Genomic DNA, 24,120 nt, shown 5'->3' on the forward strand with positions numbered 1-24,120 from the left:
TGGACAAAGATTGTTAGAATGGACTTTCTCCTAAGGTGAATGTTGATTTTAGAACAATAGTGAATGATTCCCAAAAATCCTGAAGCAGTTGGGAAACTATCATGATCCTTCTTGTTTTGTTTAAATACTTATTAACTCTGCCAGCCTGTATGTATCTGGCAGTGGGGATTGAGGTAGTGGTGATTCCCTCTAAACCGGGGAAGGATAGTAAGGAACTTTAAGAGAAAGGAAGAAACAGTACTAATCAGAACTGATGGGGACAAAGAGAAGAAAATAGCAAGATTAAAATACTCATAAAGATGCTTTTTCCTGCTTTAGGCTGAGCCATTAGTTGTTGATCTTAAAGACCTCTTTCAAGTTATCTATAATGTAAAGAAAAAGGAAGAAGAAAAGAAAAAGGCAAGTATTACCCACTATTGGCTCTGTTACACTTAAGACTATATTCAGGACCATGTTTGAACATTATGTAAATAAATATATGGCATGTCTGCAGAGTTGACTTCTTTGTGGCTCTTCAAAGTATAGAAAGTATAGAAATGTATTGTCTATTTTTCCAATACAGCAATTGATGGATGTTATAGTTAGATACCTGATTTTCTGTTCCTGACTTTTGTTATCTGTCCCCACAAGCTTCACATTGGTTCTAAGGACTATACAGGTCGACCAAATTTAAGTTCAGAAACTGTATTCAAATCTAGTATTGATATGAAAAGGGCAGGCCAGGAAATGTAGGGCAGAAATAATATGCAAGACTCTCTCTTGCCTTGTGCCAGTGAACCCATACGTGTGTGTGTGTGTATAACCATAGATATATATATATATATACTAATTTAACTTCCTTTAACTGTAATTACTAAGATCACTGAATTTGTGTCTTTCTAGATGGAAGAAGCCAACAAGGCAGTAGAGGTAAAACTGCGTCTTTATGTCTTATGAATTGCACATGTGATGTGTATAAGTCCTTGTTTGCTACCTGTCCAAGCATGCTCCCCCACCAGCTTATGACCATGTGTTCATGATTCCCCTAGCCATAGAAGATGTACAGTTGAATGGCCAGTGCCAAAATCATAACTGCTTAGCAAACCAATACACTAAGAAATTAAATTCTATAAGAAAAGTCACCCTTAAACATTTGCCATCTTTTCAGAACGGGAGTGAGACCCTCCTGACCCTTGATGACCAAGCTAACAAACTAAAATTGGTATGTATGTTATTTTTTATGATTCTTATTTGCCTGAACATAGGTTTACTTGCTATAGATGTTGCTTATGCCAAATCTGCATTGAATACGTATGGACGTCCTATTATGACAGCTATTTCCCTAAACATTAGTATAACATTTATGTCAAGATACAAAGTAATCTTTTTAGTAGACACATTTGAATCTAATCCAAAGACTTTTTTAAGAGTGTGGATCAGATGGATTTGTTTGGGAACATGTCTACACTTCCAGACCTAAATAGCCTAATATCAAATCTGTATTAGTTAAATAAAAATAAAATTGTGACAATGGTTTTCCTAAGTCTTAGTTTAGGAAACAATTACAACAATATACAAAGTACTATTTTTTAGTAGACACATCTGAATCTAATCCAAATACTTTTTCAAGGGTGTTGACCAGATGGATTTGTTTGGGGACATGTCTACACCTCCTGACCTAAATAGTCCAACAGTAAGTGTCTGTTTTTAAATTTGCAATGTAATGGAAATGGCATCTGTAACTCAAATTGGCAATTAACCAGAAATCTCGAGCATCTCGAAACTTGGAAGATGACTGCTGATTTTTCTGCATAATGTATAAATGGCTCCTAGAACCAATTTGCATCTTAAGTTACCATGGGAACATATCAACACTAACTCAGATATATTAATTTTGCTTGGAGATTAGATTTGAGCAATAAGATAGGCAATGCGATCCTTTCTGGTATTATTTAGGATCAGAAGAAGAGCTGAAAAGTAATTCTTGGCAAAAGTCTACCTGAAGGAAGTATTTGCTAGATGATTAATTATAAAGCCACTTGGCTTCTTCAATATTTTTCTATTCTTTCTATTGTGATTTAGTGGCATAAGCTTGGTGTGAAGTAAGTCTTAAAACAAATAAGATGTTCAGTTACGTTTAACCAAGGCCTGTTTTTGTTTAAAAACGTTGTTCATTCTGTGCAGGACGCTATAGTGTATCAAGCCTTCTTAATATCGCCCTATCCGTGACAACTACACGAGAATGGAGCACTATTTTCCTTTAGAGATAAGGAAAGGGTGATGCAGGAAAAACTCACTTGCCCAAGAAAGAGGTCCAGATTCAAGGCCTAAACACCAACCTCACATCTTCCAAAACAGTCCTCAAGTTAAACTACCCATGAAATTTTGGATCACTTCTTACAACTATTATTTTGTTTTGACAGTTTCTTGAGTACCTGAGATTTGCAGGGCACAGAAATGAGTGAGATGTACAATGTCAATGAGATCATGGAGTTTACTGTCAAGTGGGAAGCCCAACATTAAAACTAATCACAAAGCCTATTAGTTGATGTTAATCAGAGGGTATTTATCTAGTTTAGAGATTCATATAATGCCTCAGAGTAAATGAGTTTCTGGACTTGAATGTAAAAGATGACGAGGCAGTAACCAGACAAAAAGAACATCGGTCTAGAATAATGAGAAGAATGTCTGTCTAGGAGTCTGTTACATCAGGGAATTACCAAGCAAGTCTACATGACCAAAAAGGTCATAGGAATTAAAGCAGCAGCAGATCAAGGACTGGGTAAGTCTCACTTGCCAGAATATCTCCGGGAATGCCAGCCCCGAACTTTCACATAAAATGGCCAGGCCCACTGAGATGAAAGCAGCCGGGGCTGCATGGTCTCTCTTCTGTCCCCAACCCTGTGACATGCACAGTGCAAACCAGCATTTTAATGAAGACGTACAAAGCCTCCAATAGAGAAGAATCCTGTTTAATGTTCTTTTCAGCAGTGAGTTCTAATTCACTTGTCTGTGGAGACTTTACTCTTCACAAACTTTTTGAAATACAAGATTAGATGATCCTGAAATGTCCATCATAGCTCTGAGGTCCTTTTGATTCCTACACAACTTCGCCCCCTCCTCTATTGTAGCCCCTTCCCAAAGTAAATTGATATCTGAATGATCTACTTTCCAAGTGTAACGGACATTCAAACAAGTACATTGACAGAGATCTAAGCACTCAGGCTATGAAGTAGAATTCCAGTGGGATAGGCAAGGAAGCAATGACTATTTAATCTGCTTCAGTAGACTTCTAGAAAGTTCTGAAAAAGGAAATGAAAAACAACATGATTAATCCTGAGTTTTATTTATATTATACTTAATGCCTTCAAAGAGTTTTTGGTTTAAAGAAATAACATGGAAGATTTAGATAAACTAACAATAAATTAAAGTGATAAATATCATGAAAGCAGATGATATCTGATTAAGAAAGAGAATGCTAACAGAACTAATTATGTGCCGATTGGATTTTGCCAACATGGTCTTACATATTGACTCCATATTCCTAGGTCACAAAATAGATTTATCTCTATTTGATAAAACCAGAATGTTTAAAAATGTTCATAATCTTACAACAGTTTCTCTGGAAGAGATGAAGAGAAGAAATCTAAATTACTTGGACTTTATTAGTGGTTCCCTGACCCATTTGCTCCACCCCCAACATTTTATACAGGATAGTTTTATGCATTGCAAGTGAGACTCATGTTGCAAACTAAGTGGCATCCCTTAGAACATATTTTTATTGGCAATTAACTGAACGATATTCTTCCATACTGTCACTTAAAAGAAAAAGAAGAAAAAACAAAATGACATGCTCTCAAACTTTAAAAATAACCATTCAAAACCGTTATTATGAGAAGAGCATAAGGTAGGACCCACCCCGAAGGAGGTTAAGTTTGGTACAGGGATGGAATCAGGGCACAAAGCACAGTGTCTTTCATACATAAGATGCCATGGGTGGGCACAGGTGATGATGAAATAGATCGATGAAAAAAGGTTTTGTAAAGAATCTGAACTTGAATTGGGTCTTTGAAGTGTGTAGGAAAATAGAGAGTAGTTAAGCTAAAAGTAAACTGGGTCCTATTGTAGGTCATTTTGAAAGGCTAGCTAATGAAGTTATTTTAACATAGGGGATAGAAAGAAGCCACTGAAAGCTTTGGGCAGAGAAGTCCAGGATTAGGCAGACTGGAATGGTTGGGAGAGATTAGCTACTTGGAGAAAGCTAGGCTGTGGAACTCAGTATAGAAGACGTTGCCTTTGTACAGAGACCTTTTTGATTTCCTGCGTTCTCCTTTTACTGAAGCCCCATAAGAGCAGGGATTGATTGCATTTCACGTTCATGTTACCAGTGCTCGTTTCTCAGGTGCTCAGATGATGACCCAGTGGTTGCAATGTTGACAATGCAACAAAGAACTAATGAGGTTCTGACCTAGGAGGTGGATGAGGAGTCTTACATCATTCCACTGTGGCCTATGAACTAGACTCTTAATCCTGGGTTAACAACAAACCCAACCTGAGGAGAGCCTTATACATTTTACTTATAGGGTGACTATTCAGAAGTCTAACATTGTGGCTCCTGTTTGGTGTCCTAAGAACTTCTTCAGAAGTATTTGAAAAGGAGAACCCTACCAGCTGTGAACACCCAACTGTTCTAACCCAGAGGTGGCTCATCATAAATGAATAAATATTGAAATCACAAACTTTTGCAATATGTTTTGTCCTCTCTTGATTGTTACAGATCCCTACATTAAGAGATCTTCCAATCCATTTCTTTGATTTAAAAAAATTTTTTTAATTACAAGCTCTTTCTTCTGACAAATTCTTATGGTTATGGAGAAAAACTGGCTTTGAAAAATAGTGTTTTTATACCTAACAGTAAAGGAAGCCAAAAAATAGATTACCAATTAGGTCTGACTGAGGACCTAGACTTTCTAAAAATATGTTCTTTTAAAGCCAGGGAGGCCTATTTTTATTTACTAATTTGAGAATTTCATATTCCCTTTAAGTTGTTTTTGTCCCAGTGATCAAAAATATCCAGCATCAGGGTGATGCTGGACCTCTAACTTCCATCTCAGCTAGGCATTGTTTATTGTTTATATTCTTCCGCAGCTAGCATAGATGAGTAGTTAATGGATCAAAGTTGGTCAGCAGAAGGTGTGTCAGTTTGACAGTCCTATCCCAGGGTGAACCTTAATTAGTTATGTCACTGACCTGAATAAAGACATGTCAGATTTTTCAAACTCGCTGATTTTATGTTAAAAAGCATATCTTATCTAACAGTTGGGAACACGAGTAACTAATATACCAGAAAAACGATAGAGAGGGAATATAATTTGTAGAGTTAGGTATTTGGTATGCTTTTCAAATTAACTCTAAGCCCAAATCTCCATCCTATACATGAAGTAAAGATTAGATTGTACATAAATTAAAGATTAGTTGAATTTATTCACCAAATAGATGAGATTACTGTCACAACCTGGGCAACTCTAGGCTGTATTATAAAAAAAAATGCACAAATGCAAGAGGTTAATGTGATATGTTGTTATATATCAGTAGTTGAGTAACACTTTCTTCTTTCTAGAAGGACACAGACAAAAGGATGTGTCCAGAGATTAGGATGATGAGAATGAGAGATCCAGCTTGACTAGCACCTTCAAAAGGATCCTTACATATTTAAAGAGGCATACCTGCCATACCGTGTGATGTGATGGGAAAATCTGTTTTTGCCCCCTAGAGGAAAGACCAATTATAGGGAAATATATTTGACCTTAAATTTTATTACAACCGAAACTATAAAATATTAGGCAATGAATTTGGTCATTTAGAGAGACACTGTTACTTGACTCTAAGGGTAGACACATGGGACGGGATGGGACCGTGCATCAGGTGGGGAAGCAGAGTTAGGTGTCAGAGGTCTTGTCTTACTTTCAAGCTCAGTGTACTCAGATAATTGCTTAGAGTGACTTGCAATCGGTTCCCTTTAAGACTTGCAAAGGCAGGAATTAGAACAATGCTGATCTTGAACTCAGCCAGTCTGTAAGGGTAAGAGACACATGACTAGAGCAAACAACAGTATAATTTCACTTAATGAAGGGCCAGCAAAATTGAGACCTAAATAAAAAGTCAAGGGGCAGGGAGGGCCAGGGAGGACCTTTTCACCACTAGTAAAGAATGCACTCAGGGAGGTGATGGGAGGAGAAAATGGTCAATCTGTCTGTCAAGACAAAACTTTAATGGGAATTTTGATAGTCCTGATCATCTTAGGTAGCTTTCTCATTTGAAGTCACGACATGGACTAACACTTTCTTTTCTCTTTTTTTTTTTCTTCCCAAATGTGATAGGAAAGCAAAGATATCCTGTTAGTGGATCTAAACTCTGAAATCGACACCAATCAGAATTCTTTAAGAGAAAATCCATTCTTAACAAATGGCATTACCTCCTGCTCTCTTCCTCGACCAAAGCCTCAGGCAGCTTTCTTGCCTGAAAATGCCTTTTCTGCCAATCTCAACTTCTTTCCCACCCCTAATCCTGATCCTTTCCGTGACGATCCTTTTGCACAGCCAGACCAATCGACACCCTCTTCGTTCGATTCTCTCAAATCTTCAGATCAGAAGAAAGAGAATTTGAGTAGTTTGTCTCCTCCACTGAGTAACGGGCCCCTGAATGGGGATGTTGATTACTTTGGTCAGCAGTTTGACCAAATCTCTAACCGGACTGGCAAACAGGAAGCTCAGGCAGGCCCGTGGCCCTTTTCAAGTACGCAAACACAGCCAGCAGTGAGAACTCAAAATGGGGTATCTGAAAGAGAACAGAACGGCTTCCATGTCAAATCCTCCCCGAACCCTTTTGTGGGAAGCCCTCCCAAAGGACTGTCCGTACCGAATGGCGTAAAGCAGGACTTGGAAAGCTCTGTCCAGTCCTCACCACATGACTCCATAGCCATTATCCCACCTCCACAAAGTACCAAACCAGGACGAGGCAGAAGGACTGCTAAGGTGAATTGTCTTCTCCACATATCCATTGGCAGAATGCATGTTCGGTACCAAAGGGTGGTGTGATGCAATCTCTCTTTCCTGCTGCTATTGTAGTTTCCTGTGTGGCTGTAAAATAGACGGTGGGATAAGGCACATCTTTCTCCAGGAATACCTTCCTCCAGTCGCCACCCTTTCTGAGCTCACCAGTGTTTTCACGCCCTGCTTGCTGTTTGCATGTCTTGTCACTTATTATTAACTAAACACAAGTTTTTCCATTTTTAATGCTGCTATGCTTCTGTACCTCTGGTAAGTTTGATCGTCACGTTCTGGAAGGGGAGGGCAAGGGTTCTTGTGATTCCTTGTGTACCTTACCCACACTAACACCCCCCCCCCACCCCTCATGTTGCATTAATATCCAAGGTGGTGGTGGAAAATTCTGGAGTTTGCCTCCTCTATTCAATGCTGACTGAATAATCCATTGTTTTAAGAGAGATTTATATATTTACTATGATCACTTCATTCAAAAGCAATTTAAAATGTGGTTTCTGTAAGGATCTTTTTAAAAATCTCACTAGAATGTGCAGGCTGGCCTCATAGTTGGACTGCAGTATCATCTTTATGCAGACTTATTTAAATCCAGTAGAATAATCAAAAAAATGTGGTTACTTATTTATTTATAGTTGTCCTTTCCTTCCCAGCTTTAAGCTTTTAGCTGACAAGGAGACCAGACAGATACGAATGTGTAAATGAGTAAAATAGATTTCACCTTGACAGTCCTCTTTACATCAGTTACCAAGACCCAATATTCTGTCCGCTGCAGGGATCTGTCTTTTTTTGGGGGCTGGGGGAGCGGGGAGGAGGAGGGGGGGAAGGGTTGGCTTTTTGTAGTTTATCAGTAAGAGGAAAAGCTTTTCTTTGTGTGGTTCCCAAATTTGAGGTAACAGAATAAGAGACGGAATAAAGCTGCCTTTCAACTGTTACTGAGTAACTCTCGTATCTCCTTCTCGCCCTATCAGTCTCCAGCAAAAGACTTGCTTGCATCAGACATCTTTACCCCTCCTGTCTCCGAACCTCCCGGCCAGACATCACCTACAGGACAGTCTGCAACCCTACAGACCAACCCTCTGGATCTCTTCAAAACAAATGCTTCTACCCCAGTGGGACCCCTTGCAGGTCTAGGTAGGTGCCAAAGATCGAGTTAGATTTGCTGTTGCTTTCAGTCATAAGATTATAAGGCAAAGGAGGAAGGTACTTCAGATCCATTGAGGTGCCAGGGACATAAGAGCTGAGCATCCTGGGGAGACTTTCTCCCACTTTTACTTCTGTACACCCCGCCCTCATTTGGTACTCTTGACTTGTAACTGAAGTTTGGCTCCTGGAGTTGACATGTGAGAAGAAATCCATGATCAATATCGCACTTACCTGAGCCAAGTGGCAATGGATTACAGAAGACAACTGTAAGGGATTCTGGAGCTCAGACCAGCTTCATTGGAGAAACGGGGTGGAGTTGGGAGAGTCTTATCTGTGATCTGCATTGGCAAAACTGGTGATTAGTTTACTAGATCAAAGCCCTATCTCCTATTAAGTTGATACGCTTCTTGGATAGGATATCGTATCCTATCCTTCCCCTGAGAGGGATAGAAGTTAAGTCCAATGCAAGTGTAAGTCATAGAATGAAAGTCTTAGGTTCTCAGCCCAGCTCTGTTCTGGACATACAGTGTGTATGAGACAGGCATATATTCTGAGCAGTCTCTGAATACTTCAGCCTTAGCTGTTCCTTGTCCATATTTTGGCCCACTGAGTGTCTTAGTAGAGTTGGAAGACAAGTGCCAGAAACCTGAAGTTGAGGAGAACACAGAGATAAAGGAAGAGATGGGATGTTATCAGATACCCAGGATGTGCTGGGGCTCATTCATAAATGTGTCTTCAGCTCACGTGAGCCACTGAGCCACTCTGAAGCAAGACACTGGGGAAGGCCACTTGGCTGAGGACTGGCACTGCTGTTCTTTGCCCACAGCCTCCAGTTCTTTTCTGCCTCCGTGGTAGTCTTCAGAAACCCTGACAATAGTCCTTGCTGTCCTGCTGGGAATTCTCTTTGATTTTCTGCTTCTTGGCACCTCCATAAGCTCCAAACAGACTCTCTGTCTTGGGAGAGGTTTGGAGAACTATGGATGAAGAGGGACTCTCTTCCCCATTTTGTAATATTTGACCAGGGCTCTTGGTTTTCTCTGCCTCCTACAGAGTCAGTTATCAGGACCCTTTGTTTATTTGTTTGTTTGTTTGCTTGTTTCTCCTGCTGCTTTCCTGCAAAGGAAAATATGTCCATTTTGTCATGTTAAATCTGTTTAATCATATCTGGAGTATGGTGACAAGAGTGGGGTGTTACCCAACTGCTGAGTGGCTGAAATCAATGTGAGTGTGAGAAACCAACTTATTTCAGGTCTCTGATTGCATTTACACCATCAAGACTCTCTCTAAAAACTTCATGTGTCTTGGGGGCTTCCCCTTTTTTGCGTCGCTCCTTTCCCTGTCCCCCAAGTGGAGCTGGAAGGTGCTTTTCCTTGTAGAAACGTTGAGAGCTTGCGTGCACTGCCTGCGACTAGATCACATCACAGAGCTCTGCAGTCTAATATCAGTGCCCTGAAGAATTTTTACAGCCAATATTTAACAAGTCAGCTCGAAAATACAGCTGGACCCTATAACTGTTAATTTATTCAGACGAAGTGAAGCTTTTTGGCTAGGTGCCCCTGTTGAGGCCTTGGGGTATACAACTGCAGAATACTGATGATTCTTCCAAGTTTGGACATGGGACTCAAACTGAGCTCTACAGTATAGCCCCTGTCCACTAGCAGGGATCCTCAGCCAAACCATGGAAGGTTGTAGGTCTGGCTTCCGCTAGACCCAGCTGGGGGACTGTCTCTTCTGGAGAACTGGGGGTGGGGAGAGGGTAATGTAGAAAGCTGAGCCTTCAGATTTGGCTAGCTACCCTGTGTTTTAATCTAGCACCAGAAGGTAATAAAATTAACTTCTTATACTCACACTCTCTTTTTCCTTACCTCTTGCCTCTACTTTCTCCAGCAGAGCCTTGAGTGTCTTGGAAACACAGTGCATGGGATCTCCTAGATGGGAATGAAGGCTGACATTTGCATATACTGGGAAAGCCTTTAATTCCTGGCAAATACAATATTTGTCTCTTTAACCACCACCACTCCCACTAACAGCATCTATGACTAAAGCCAATACATTTTACTAAAGGCAAAAGTCATCCAGACATGAAAGATGATAAAATTCTACCCACTTTGCACATTCAGTTGACGTAAATTATTAATGAGCGACTCTGGCTTTGGTTAATAAAATTTAAATAAATTTGCCTTAAAATGCTAGCCATAACTTCACTCAAACCCAACCCACTTTTAGAACCTCATATTATGGAATGCAAAAGGACTTTTCCCTTGATTAGTTGTGGAAAAAAAATATATATGTTCTTTAGTGTACATGAAGTCTGATTTCTGTAGCCACAAAATGAGTATTTGAATTAATTTCCACTAAAAAAAGTAGTCCTGTCCCTCGATGCCAAGGAGGCAGAACAGGAAAATTGGGTGATGGATTTGGAGCTGGTATTCCTGGGTTACCAGGATATTGTTACAGACTGTGAGCTTCCCAATTTTAATAATGAATATTCTTGTACCCAGTTCCCTAACCTCAAAAAATAAACATGTTAATTTAGCTAGATGGCCTTTTCTGAAACTTACCACTGTCCATGAGCACATCACACAGCGTCATGGCCAGATGACTAGCACTCATGATGATACAGTTGAGTCAAATAACGTTAATCTCCAATACTAAGAAAATTCAAGATAGAATATCTTGCTTGCTACATCAGCCCCTGAACATCATTTTTAAAATATTTCTCACTCTGGAAACAAAAACATTCCTAACCCAAGTTAGGAGTTTGGAGGCCCTTTCTTAGTTTAGTCAGAAAACTTTCATAACTCAAGAACACTCTACTCCAAAGCTCAAAGCAAGTAGATTTTGAGAGCAGTGCATCATTCATAGAATGGTATGAGGCTGAATTTAGATTTTTTGTTTGTGGTGGCAGTTTATTTCTCAAGTAGAGGGAGAAGATATTGGAGAGACCTGTATTTTAACAATTTCACCAGTTCTTAATCCGCATGGCAAAGACACTAGAGAAGGAGTCATTCCCCCCCACAAAGATTAGATGCCTGGACACAGGCAATTAGTTACCTCAGAAGGTATAGTTTTTTGTCTTGGGGGGGGGGATATTTTGTTTGTTTTTGTTTTGTTTTGTTTTGCTTCGCTTCATGTTGTCTTCTCTCCCTCCCTCATTCTTTGAAGTATTCTGTTCTGACTTCTGGCAAGGTTTAGTGAGTGACACATGGCAGGAAGCACTTTTATTTGAAACAGCTCTCCCAGGATAACCAGCCTTTCCTCCACATTTATATATATAAAAGTCTTAAACTATCTTGGCATCAGCCAGATTTTATCATCCTTTTATATGGCTGTGTCAACCTTGGCAGCATTTAAAAGCAAGGAAACTGAAATGGTTTCTTCAGGATGCAAGCATGTTGAGGCCTAATATACAGGCATGATAGCTGGTTTCCATAAGACTCCAGACGTGAGCCAACTGCCAAATGAAAAGATCAAGTCAATGACTCAGAGTACCCAATGGATTATCTTAATTAACTAGTTCATAATCAGCATGGTTTGTTTATATAAATGTATTCACTCAACAAATACATTCATGCTATTGACAGGCTGTGTCCTAGCTGTTTGAAATGTATCAGTATGATAAGCACTCATTTTTTCATGACTAGGTCCTTATGGATTGTATTCCTCTTATAATGAGAAAAGTTTAAAAAGCTGTGGTAGAAAGAAAGGGCTTCAAAATGCAACCAACATTTGAATGCCAGCTATCTTGCATTAGCTACTTAATCTTTAGAGTAATCTAATCTCTTGGGGCCTTTATTTCCATGTCAGCTTTAAGGCTTAAGGAAGGTGTTTACCATGTAGATGCCTTGTAAATGCCCCCCAGAGAGTTGTGCTTTCTGAAACTCAAGAATTGTCTTCAAGCTTGTGTCCTAATAAGTCCTTTCTCTTGCTTTCTTCAGGTGGTATACCAGTTAGTCCCCCTCAGGCAGGACCATGGAACCCAACATCTTTAGTCTTCAATCAGTCCGCGTCAGTGGTCCCGGGAGCCATGATGAGTGGTCAGCCTTCAGGATTCAGTCAGCCAGTTGTTTTTACCACAAGCCCAGGTGTTCCAAGTTGGAATCAGCCGTCATCCTTTGCAGCTTCAACTTCCCCTCCAGGCCCTGTTGTTTGGGGCCCATCAGCCTCTGTGGCACCCAATACTTGGTCATCAACAAGCTCTTTGGGGAACCCTTTCCAGAGCAACATTTTTCCAACTTCTGCTATGTCTTCCCAGCCCCCTCCTATGCTCTCCTCTCTCCTGGTCACTCCTCCTCAACCACCTCCCAGAACTGGCCCTCCAAAGGACATCTCCAGTGATGCCTTCACTGCCTTGGACCCACTTGGGGATAAAGAAGTGAAAGAAGTGAAAGAAATGTTCAAGGACTTTCAACTTCGGCAGCCACCTGCTGTGCCTGCAAGGAAGGGAGAGCAGACTTCCTCTGGGACTTCAAGTGCCTTCTCCAGTTATTTCAACAGCAAAGTTGGCATTCCTCAGGAGAATGCAGACCATGATGACTTTGATGCTAATCAACTGTTGAAAAAGATCAATGGTAAGCTACCCACTGCTCTGCCTACTGTACCAACAAGTATTTCCACTGTCATATGGGTCCGCAGAGTCCCTTAGAAGAAACTTCCTCCACCCACCAAGAGCCTTAGGCTCGCTTTCTTTGGTAATCAGTGGTTATGGAGACAACTTGACCAGTTAGTTACTTATGGAACGAACTGTTTACCTTGGCTCTTTCTAAGGGCTGGCCCAATGCTGCCCTCTTGTGACAATCCCTAAAAGGGCTGCCAAGAACTATTGAAATTCAGTGGGTTGTGGTACCTGGAAGGCTGTAAAACAGAGCCTAAGCCATACTACACGGCCTTAAGTGAGGGAATTCTGAATCTCTTCCACTTCAGGTAAATACGCACAGCCTCCCCTTGTGATGAATTTGCCTGTAATAATCACTGGGAGTCCTAGTATTTGGTGGTGATTTTTGTGTCATGATGTAAATTTCAAAAGTATGGAACTTTAATTTCTGAGATAAGCCTGACTGGGGGACTTTTGCCTATATTTGGGGAGAGATTTTCTACTGACTACTTGGCATTTTTTCCCTTCTAGAACCACCAAAGCCAGTTCCCAGACAGGGTTCCCTGCCAGTTACCAAATCTGCTGACAATGCATTTGAGAACCCTTTCTCTAAAGATTCTTTCAGTTCATCACAAGCCTCTGTAAGTATCTACTAGAAGCTGTTGCTCCAAAGTACGTGCCACCTAGAGCTACTGTGTTGTGAATTAACCTTGTTTGAATGATAACTCTTTGATGGTAAAGGATATTTAAATAAGCTTTGCCATTGAGAACCATCACAGTGAAAACATCGACTCAAACTGGGGAGAGATTATGTTTCCAGGGGCTACTATCCTGAGCTTGAGAAATGAGTATCATATAGAAAATGTCTTTTGTATCTCACTTAGCCTGGCTCATAAAAGCACTGTGGGAGAAAATTGAGCAAAATAATACTATCTTTAAAAATCTTTCAAAGATTTAAGTTCCTGATTTCCCACCCACAATTTTTATCTCATAACAACAGTACCTTTCATTTGGGAGAGGCAGACATAATTCATCTCAACTTTAACATCGGTATAAATAATAAATATGCGTCACCAGTTACAATCAGGCAAACACAAATCATTGTAGACCAATATGAGATCTCATTTTTCTGGGACCCAAGTGATTTTTAAAGGAATTTGAGAAATTTTAATTGCAGGGTTTTTTTTTTTTTCCTTCATAACTGTAATTAAACCCTATTGACTGAATGGTTTTATCTTCATAGATGGCTTCTCAACCCACATCTCCTGATGTATATAGGGATCCTTTTGGAAATCCTTTTGCCTAACTTCTGTAAGTAGAAGATCTTATTAAGCTTAAGTTTGGTAAGAAAGTATGGCACAGGGGATGAGGGTGAAATTTTAATTTTAGAATTGGTACCAGCTTAAATCTCTGTAACTTAGAAGGAATAGACATGTAAATCTGTGCTTAACTAATTCAATAATGAATAAGCTGGGCACTTAAGAAAAGAATTCTTACACACATTAAAAAACAATAAGGGAGCGCCTGGGTGACTCAGTCGGTTGAGCGTCCAACTTCAGCTCAGGTCATGATCTCACAGTCCATGAGTTCGATCCCTGTGTCGGGCTCTGTGCTGACAGCTCTGTGCCCAGAGCCTGCTTCGGATTCTGCATATAACACATTAATACCTTTCTAGTTGTTTTTTGTTTGGTTTGGTTTTGGTTTTTTTAACCTTCATACTGAAGTGATTGCAAAGGCATTACTTTATTTCCTATAGAAAGTTCGAAATCTGAAGGACCTTTTAAGCTACAGAACAGGTCAGCTAAACAGATGCTGATCACATTTTCTGCCTTCCAAATCAATTTATTACTTTGCGAGAGGTCTCAAAGTTAGTCCAAAATAGTCTGAGGGTATCAAGTTCAAAGGTGGTGACAGCTGCCTGTATCTCCTTCAAAAGCAGCATGGGCGCAGATGAGTCTGCTGGTTGATTGTTCTCACTAGCGGACGTCATCGTAGGTAAGTTATTAGGTTTAACTACCTTAACTGCCTTGCTGGCTCAGCATGACCCTTTCTTTATCAAGAAGGAATGGAAGCAACTTTGTCTCATCTTAGAAGATCGAAGTTAGTGGAGGAAAGAAGGCTTGTCTGCATTTTCGAGGAGGGAGGGCATAGCTGGTAGGGGATAAATAAAAATAAAGAAAGAAAGAAAGAAAGAATGAAAGGAACCCAAACCCATTTTTTCTAGTCTTGCCCCATCCAGGTGGGACTCCTCAATTCTGTCTTGACCCATCTAGAATTTAATTATTTTAAGTAGATAAATATCTTAAATCTGACACAGACAGTAAGATTGGCTTTATTTGCAATTTGGATTGTTGCCCCTCACTCACCTTCTATAATTACAGTGTTTCTTAAAGTGCTTTTCTATGAAATCTGCTTCAGAGAACGGGCTGAGATTATTGAAAAGGCAAGTTCTTGGGCCCCACTGCAGCCCAAGGAGTCTGGTGCTAAGGAAAGGTCCATTTTAACAAGCAGCCTGGTGATTTCTAATGCCAATAGAGCAGTGCAAGATACTGAAGGGCTAGAAGTCTTAACAGAAGCTCATTCTCACCCTCCTCTCCATGGGAGGCAAACCTGGACAAACAGAAAGGAATAAACTGTATCTGGAGTCTAGGAGAATCGTTTGCACTAAACTGAATTGACTAGAGGTCTCCCTGAAGGCCCTTTCTTCCTTAGGTCATGAAAGAAGGATTATTTTGGTCAACTTGCTAAACTTACAGATTGGGTTTTGGGGTGGGTGAGCAGTTATGGGAGAAAAAAGTTAATATTAGTGAACACTTGCATTAATCACTTTATTACAGGTTCCACACTTATTATCTTATTTAAGCCTCTCACATCAGCCCTAGGAGATCCTATTACTGATGTTTTATTTTTTTATTTTTTTTCTATTACTGATGTTTTAAATGATGACTTCATATTTAATACATTGATATTAACCACAGGTTTTTTCTTCTCTACACTTCTCTAGGAACTTGATATGCTGACTATCCAGAGGAACAAAAAGGTTGGCCTTAGTCAAGGACAAAGCTAATATCCAGACGCCTTGACCTCTGTTCTTGTTCCAGCTTTGACATATTAGCTGTTGCCTTATTTCTTGTTGCCTCTTCCACTTGTAAAATGTCTTTCACTTTCTGTTTAGATTAAAGCTAAACTGAATCTATGGCTTTAAATAAATTAAGACTTTAAATTCTCTAGCTTAATGTAAATGAAGTAGTTTCCCTATTTGAACAGTTGCCTAGTGTGTTTCTAGAACTTTCTAGAACACTCTACCATGGGCCCTCTGGTTGGGAGATGCAGCCATCACAGCTCCTCAAATGACACTGTTTTGAATACATTTTAAAATCCTTACTGTTCCAAGTTGTTTGGGGGTTCTATTTTACTGCAAAGAACCTAAAGGTTATAGCATAACAAGGCACCTTCTTAAGTCTTGCTTCATATCAACATTTAGAGAGAATTTTTAAAGTAAATTTGAAGCAAGTCCAACTTCTAGACACTTGGGAATCTGACACATTTAAGAACCTTTTTAAAAATATAGTTTCTCTTTCTGAAGATTATTTTCTCTCAAGGGTAAGACTGCTCGTGTTTTCCAATCTCTTGCTAGATACTGCAAATGAGGGAAAAGCATTATTTGTCTCTCCTTTCCTCTTCCCTGTGATTCTTTTTTCAGTCAGTTTTGCTCCTAGGTTCATATGGCATTACTTCCCTTTCACAAGCAACAGAGTTTTATGGGGTAAAAATACCTAATGATTCATGGATCTGAAATGTCTCTGCCTTCTCAGTAATTGCTAAGCCCAGTAACTGGAACTGAAAATGGACACAACCTTTATCCTTTCTATGGAATAGGAGGCCATCCTCTTGAGCTGAAGTTCCAGAAGAGCAGTTAATGTTGAAGAAAAACTGAACTCAACTCAGCAATGAAGGACTGTATTCTGAAGAGTAACACATCACAAAGTTCAATGTGATTGTGCCAAACATGTTAGGTGCTTATTTGGGGTCATGCTAGACCTTTATCAAGTAACTGGAATACTTTCTTGAAGCCACAGTCTCATAGTTAGTAGGAAGATAAATGGTGGGGAAGGGGGAGAGAAGCTGTAAAACAAGTATTTGGTGTTATCATTGAAAATCTAATGTCTGCAGTATTTTTCTCCTCATAACCTTGGAAACTCTCCCAGTTCATTTCCAGTCATATTGTTAGCCAAGTTCTGAAGGATTTGTTCTTGCCAAAATGAGTTTCACTTTGTTATGTTCATGTTGGTTTTTTAAATGTTGTCTCTTGACCCCTAATGCTCAGGTTCTTGTGGGCGTTAATCAACCATACAATGTTACCTTTGAGTAGAAGAGGAGGATGACTGCTCAGGATCTAAACAAATGGTGGCCTCATGGACCTTTATTGATCAGCCCCAAGTAGTCCAAGCTAAAGTCCTGTGGTTTTATTTTTAATGGTAATAGCTGATTATGTATGGCATAATTTTCCATCTGGCTCCCTACTCAGTCGTTATAAACACAGACCTGAAATAGTATTTTATGTGTCCAAATACCTGAATGTGCTAAACTGGAGGCAATTATTTCTAGGTAGTTGAATTTTTGAAAGTAGAAAAATTTTGAAAGTGATGATCAGCCACACAACTGTTTTGTACATAGTTATTTTCTTGTGCACTTTTTTCTGTATGCAAATAAAGCTATAAATTTACTCCTTTCAATAAACTGGAATGGCAGAATCTCATGTGTTACCATCAGTTTATTCTTCTATTTGACCCCTGCTTTGAGTTGATGTATTAGAGTCAAGGTATAAAATATATTGGTCTATAGTGAGCAAATGTTAGTATATTCTGGATTGTCAGGTGAAGAGAAAGTGGAAATCTGTGAAACAAGAGCATGAGTAAATTATTGTCTGCTAGCTTTCAATGCCTTATTCTCCTCTTTTAGGCCTACACATATTCTTTTCCTGGGAGTTTAATGGGAGTCTAGTGGATAAGACCTGTATCAGAACAACTTCTACTGACATCCAATATAAAAATCGTTTATTAATGAACCCTTGATTCACACCTGCCCTTTGCCTCTCCTTGTTCTTTATTCAGCCATGTTTGACCTCACCAAGACACAACTGTGTGGACTGGTCCAGGCTGGTGTAGACCACTTGGGGAAACTTCTGTGTGTGTTGGGAAGATCCGTGATTAGACATTGTTTTGCCCTAGGACACTTTTAAACACTCTCCCCTAGTATAAAAGTTCAAGGCTCTAATTTTTTTCAAATGACCTAGATCTACTGGGAAGATGACCCCAAGGCAGGCCTTGCTCCAGTACAGAGTCTTGATCTTAAACTTTTCTAAGGATTAAGACAAACTTGATAGCCGATGGGTGTCATTGACTGGTTTTTGATTATAGGTTGTTTGATATCACTGCCTTACCTTTCCCTTTAATTGAAACATTTGTTGGCTTTCTGCCAATAACGAGTGGAATATCAAAAAACAGACTCCACGAAAAGCAGCTTCCAGTAAGCCACAGATGGGCCAGAGAAGGCTGCTGATAAGAACATGTTGCACAAATTATCTGGCTTATCCAGATGCTCTGCAGTATGTCTAACCCACTGAGCCTTGTGTGCTGTTTCCATGTGGCTTAATCTGTAAGATCTTGCCAGCGGTTAACCCTTGGTCATGTATACAAGGGGAGGACATTCATTTCAATGCAGTAGGAACTACTGTCAGCCAAGCAGGGAGAGGTGCTCACCGAAGTGTCTTTGCAAAGTGGAAACAGACCTCTTCTTTGTACGTCTGTTTCGTAACAGTAGTATTCACACCTGTATGTCAGAAGTTCAGCTTTTACGGTGACCCTATTATACCTGGAAGAGTGTTTCTTTTAGGCGTCTAATAGATCTAAGCTAACAGCTGAACTGTAACAGCCAGCATGACCCCAAATTCCTCACATAAATGTAGGCAATACAAAGGGAGAAGGTATTGGTTTTCTCAAGATAATCTTGCATCTATGAAGGGCTTTACCATTTACACAACATAATTTCATTCGTTTGATATCATGATCCTGGCAGGGGGGAGGGGTCTGTCACTGTTCCATCTCATCTGAGGATGGCATCCATGCTTTAAAAGGGTTGCAATCTGGGGCGCCTGGGTGGCTCAGTCGGTTAAGCGTCCGACTTTGGCTCAGGTCATGATCTCATGGTCCATGAGTTCGAGCCCCACATCGGGCTCTGTGCTGACAGCTCAGAGCCTGGAGCCTGCTTCGGATTCTGTGTCTCCCTCTCTCTCTGACCTTCCCCCCTTCATGCTCTGTCTCTCTCTGTCTCAAAAATAAATACACATTAAAAAAAAGAAAATAAAAGGGTTGCAATCTGTTCCAACTCTTGAGTGGTTTCTGTGCTATTTTATTATAAAACTGTGCATGGCAGTAAGGATATCTTTTCAGTCTGTGACTTCAAACTCCTCCATCAAAATCTTCACGATGGTGTCTAAAGAGAGCCAAACACAGCACAGTTCTGTGTCTTCCCTGTGCTGAAAGCAGGGAGGGGGAAAGAACAGGCTAACTCAGGAGTTTGGTTGACCCTGCAATACGCTGATGAGTGAGGACTCTGACCCATGTTCCCGGAATAGGTTCAATATAAAGTCTTCTAGTAAAAGACGGGAGCTCCCTAAAAGTCCCTGGTAAATATTTAAGCTATTACCATTGGGAAAAAATTGCTAAATAATAAGACATCTAATTCTTGCTGGGAAATGTTGTTTTAACTAACTTTCTTCTGTTAAAATAGAAGACAGACTCAGTTCTAAACTGATATGCCAAACTTAGGCACACCCCAGGCTGTAGGACAGCAGCAGCCCTGTTAACATGTCCTAATTACAGCCAGGCTGATGGCCAAGGGCCAGCCATGTGTCATCTCACCTAATGAGGGAACGAGCCCCTCCTTTGCCCTTGCTTTTCTGGAATTATGTACTTAATTACTAAACCTCCACTGTGTGCTGAAATCACATGAGTGCCAGTCTCCAAGGAGATGACAGTGGAGGCTGCTCACTGGCAAAGAAACTGGGTTTCCGCCTTGACCGAAGATGAGGCGGTTATAAAAGAAGAAAGCAACCTGACTGAACGTCTCCGTGACTAAGTTTTCTTCTGATGTTACTTATGGAGTGTTCTGTCAATTCTCTTTTCGCTTGGTTAGCTTCAGTCACTGTTATTTTACCTTAATTGTGAAATCATCACCATTGTAAAAGTTACCTGGTGAGCTGACTGGGCTGGGGCTGAGCCGCACATGTTCTGGGGTGTGTCTGAGGCTGCCTCTACCGGGTACCTACTTCCACTGATTGATCGTCACAGAGCTTTTGCTTGGGGGCCGCTAAGAGGAGTTTGGGAACCCAGGAGCTAATGGAGAGGGAGGGGGAGGAGAGTGGACGGAGACGGAGGGGGAGAAGAACGGAAAGTTGATATGACAATTGCCTCCCCACCTCCCTCACTAGCCTAAAAGATTTGTCTAGGGCCTTGATGATGGAAATGATAGAGCTGGAGGCAGGAGGAGTTGGCCTTTTTTTTTTTTTTTAATGTTTATTTATTTTGAGAGAGAGAGGGAAGGTCAGAGAGGGAGGAAGAGAGAGAATCCCAAGCAGGCTCTGCTCTGACACCACAGAGCCGGATGCAGGGCTCGAGCTCACAGACCATGAGATCATGACCTGAGGCAAAACCAAGAGTTGGACACTTAACCTACTGGGCCACCCAGGCACCCCAGGAGTTGTCTTTTTTTTTGATGAAAAACCCTGGGAACCTGTTTAGCCGACACGTCCATTGGTAATGAATTGGTAATCAACGGGCTACCTCAACGGAAAGGTTCACAGTGGTTAAAATCAGTAGGGGGTTATTTTTCTCATGTAAAAATTCTAGACCAATGGCTGCTGGTATTGACTGAGCAGCTCAACATGGCCCTCAAGGACACAGACTCTTTTTTAGCTTTTCACTCCAACTTTTGTAGCCTTTTGGCTTTCTGTTCTTATGTTTATTGCCTAATGGTCACAAAATGGCTGCACAGCTCCAAATATGGTGCTAGTGTTCAAGGAGGGCAGAAAAGGAAAGGGCAGTACAATTGAAGTCTGCTCCTTGTATCAGGCATTTAAGTTCTCCCTGAGGCTTCCCAATTACTTCACTATATTTCATTGGCCAGAATTTGGTTACATGGCCACTGCTAGGTGCAAAGGAAGCTGGGAAATCAAACTGTTAGCTTTGCCAACTTCTATAGTGAAAGTAGTTAAGGAGAGATATGGTTGGCTAGTTAATTTATGGGGCCCAGGGCATAATAAAAATAGAGGATCCATTGTTCACAAACCAGGGGAAAAAAGTGTTATTAAAGACATTAATGCATATACATATCCTTTCTTCTGCAATCTCTGTTATTATGGCATGTTTTGTTTACTATTTAATGTTGTTTTAAGTAAAAATATAAATAAAATTTTAAAGTCTTAGTGTGAATTTTATTGCTAATCTTTTGCTGGTAAGTGGGATCACTAAAATTATACAACTTGTATTTCATAACTCATACATGCATATATATTTAACATATGTATTTCATTCCTACCGGAACAGTAGAAATACTGCACAAAACTAACTTGACTGTTTTTAATTCACTTCTTGACACATGCACATTCTACCAGTACACTCTACCTTTAGTTCACTAAAGAGTAAAGAAAAATGGGGGAACAAAGAAATACGGGTGGTTTTATCTTTTTCTTTCCTTTGTTATTATTTTCAGCATAAACAGATGGATAATGCAGGGAAGTGACACTAGGAAGAAAGATACAATAGTGTTTCCTGGTCATTTGTGTCTCTTTTCATGTTGGAAGTTCTGGTTCAAATGGACATTGTGACCTCTCAGGGCTGTCACTTATGCAGTGATAGGCATAACATACCTACCTTATACTAACTTTTGCTCTGAGCCACTGAACTCCCACACATCATGGGTCCACCTGAATTCCACGTTCATGGGCAGCATAAACATTATGCACAAATGAGGTGGCATGGAAGAAGGGACACAAGGCATACTTCCTCTGCTCCTGTGCATGTTCCATTTTCCAATCAAAGTTGCTTTCAAAACAAAAGTCCAAACACAAAATTAAGAATTTCAAGGTAGCAATGATGGAGCATTAAACCCAAACCACGGGACCTTTCCAAGTGCCTGAACACTGTCCTACTGCACAGGTCACATGCCCTTGAAACCTGCCTTGGCAACAGGGCCTTGGAAATGGGTGATGAATTAGCCAATGTGTCTCCCACATGCCTGGGTGAGAGTTTAACCCAAAGTTGGCCCACCTCCAAATGCAGATCACAGCAGTCTTTGACTACATTGCACCCTCAGGGCAGAAGAGAAGCACACGCATGGAAAGCATAGTCAGCAAAGCCATTGTCAAGGTACCTTGACTAGAAGGTGTAAGCTCAAGAATGCAGAGGACTAGTTTATGTGTGTTAGTACCATGAGGATTACCAGAGACAAGACAGTTAGAAGGGGGGTGGGGAACTAAAAGCCACCATACAGGAGGCCTTACTGTCGGCACAACCTAATTGGAACTGCAAGGGATGTGCCATTTCAGCCGGAAAGATATCAGGGGGAGGACCATAGAACTCCTGAGCTCCTACCTGCAAAAGTGCTTCACGATTCTTCATTCCTCTTCATGACAAGACCAACGGCCAAATTTGGAAAGCAGTTGTGGGTTTGGGTCCACAGGAGCCCTTGAGCAACAACAGCAAACACCTACCCAGCATGTACCACCCACAGACACTATTCGGAGTGTGTTACAATAAGCAATTTAATTTTCATAACAGTTCGACCACCACCATCATTTGATGGACGACGACACTGAGGCACAAAGTTAAGGGACTGCCCAAAGTCACCCAGCTAGTAAGTGGCTGAGGTGTCCCATGTCCTGGAAGTTAACCTCAAATTTACCGCATCACCACCCTATCGCCCCCGGAAACCGGTCCCATCGCCTTTAGGTGGGCTTAGTTTACATTCACCAAGATTGTATCCACTTCATGGTACTTCTCTCCTCTTATGCTTCCTGTAACCAACGTGCCTATCACGAATTGCTTATGCTTATTTTTAATTAGGCAAGTTGATCCCCCCTCTTTGGGCTTTTCAAGGCACATTTTCAGGAGTTAAGTATCGCTTAAAAGTGTGAATTACCTAGTTGTTGTAAATGCAACACATCGATTGAACTTCACACACTGCCTTCCGATTCAGGTATTTCCCATCAGCTTAATGTAAGCTGCAGGCTGCTCACGGTGGAAGATGGGCTGAGTACTGTTCTCCCAATTTCTTCAACATTATAAATAGCAAACCATCCTGCATCAGCTCAAAGGCAGGCTAGTCGGGCATTCCACAATGAGGAACCCGCTTTCATAACAGCAATACCGTTGTATATATGTTTCACAAAATCTAACGTCCAACAGTTTCATGCTTTTAATGAACTGGATCAAAATTATGCATTCATGACACAGTTTATTTTACACGGTACTTTTTCATTCTCTTCTTGTCAGTCATTCAGGGTTTAAAAAGCCCATCAGTGGTGATGACTTTCTTCATCTTCTAATTTGACAAACACAAACCCTTGCGCTGCAGAGACTGGAAACTGAATACGTAAACACAGCAGAGAGATGCTTTGCAGCCCATCAACAACACACACAAAACCCCCCTGACAGGGAAAAGCACAGATCGGTAAAGAGGAAAAAATGAAGGAGATGATGCCAGACCAGAAACAAGATTAAGTTCCTGAGTTAAGTCATCTGTAATTACCCACTGGCCCTTTCTCTAGAGAAGAAGGATTAGCAAAACATGTCTGGAGAAGAAAAAAAAATTTGTTCTTAAGCTGGGTCAAAAATTTGCTTACACTACACTCGGGCAGAAAGGGAAAAATATATCCACATTCTGTTTTCTTTCTTTCTTTTTTCTTTTTGTCCTTTTTTCTTTCTTCCTCCATTCCTTTCTTCCCTCTCTCCTTCCTTCCCTCCCTCCCTCCTCCTTTCTTTCTTTCTTTCTTTCCTTCTTCTTTCTTTCTTTCTTTCCTTCTCCAATCTGATCTTCCTCACAAGTCTCCACTCTGCTGGGTGTGAATGGCAACATTTAGTTGGATCCTTCGACCCCTCTAAAGTACTCTATCTTGATTATGTGCCCTGTGTCTCACATTTTTTCCCTTTTTCCTGCTCTTCTCCTTGATAATGGTTAGCTTCATGAAGGAATGAGAATGTTGAGAGGGGCCTTGATCCTCAGACAGGTCCTTGTACTGTCTTCTGGTCCTTCCAGTCTCTACAGCATATGTCTCATCTACTT

At 40.6% G+C, this 24,120-nt stretch overlaps 1 protein-coding gene across 5 annotated transcripts in view; it reads left to right on the forward strand.

Annotated features, from left to right (window-relative positions):
- The window catches only part of DAB2 (DAB adaptor protein 2), a 69,482-nt gene extending 51,951 nt beyond the window's left edge, over positions 1-17,531 (forward strand). For 3 of the 5 annotated variants that reach the window (XM_042951519.1, XM_042951500.1, XM_042951509.1), the window contains 10 exons: positions 319-399; positions 883-909; positions 1,148-1,201; positions 1,610-1,672; positions 6,360-7,013; positions 8,009-8,171; positions 12,122-12,754; positions 13,309-13,418; positions 14,021-14,088; positions 15,782-17,531. In XM_042951519.1, the coding sequence (XP_042807453.1) occupies positions 319-399; positions 883-909; positions 1,148-1,201; positions 1,610-1,672; positions 6,360-7,013; positions 8,009-8,171; positions 12,122-12,754; positions 13,309-13,418; positions 14,021-14,083 (1,848 nt within the window). In that variant the 3' untranslated portion in view covers positions 14,084-14,088; positions 15,782-17,531. The remainder of the gene's footprint in view (positions 1-318; positions 400-882; positions 910-1,147; positions 1,202-1,609; positions 1,673-6,359; positions 7,014-8,008; positions 8,172-12,121; positions 12,755-13,308; positions 13,419-14,020; positions 14,089-15,781) is intronic. The other 2 variants (XM_042951535.1, XM_042951527.1) reach the window with 2 other exon arrangements.
- Positions 17,532-24,120: the final 6,589 nt, after the last annotated feature.

The sequence above is a fragment of the Panthera leo genome, chromosome A1 (assembly GCF_018350215.1).
Source record: "Panthera leo isolate Ple1 chromosome A1, P.leo_Ple1_pat1.1, whole genome shotgun sequence".
NCBI lineage: Eukaryota > Metazoa > Chordata > Mammalia > Carnivora > Felidae > Panthera > Panthera leo.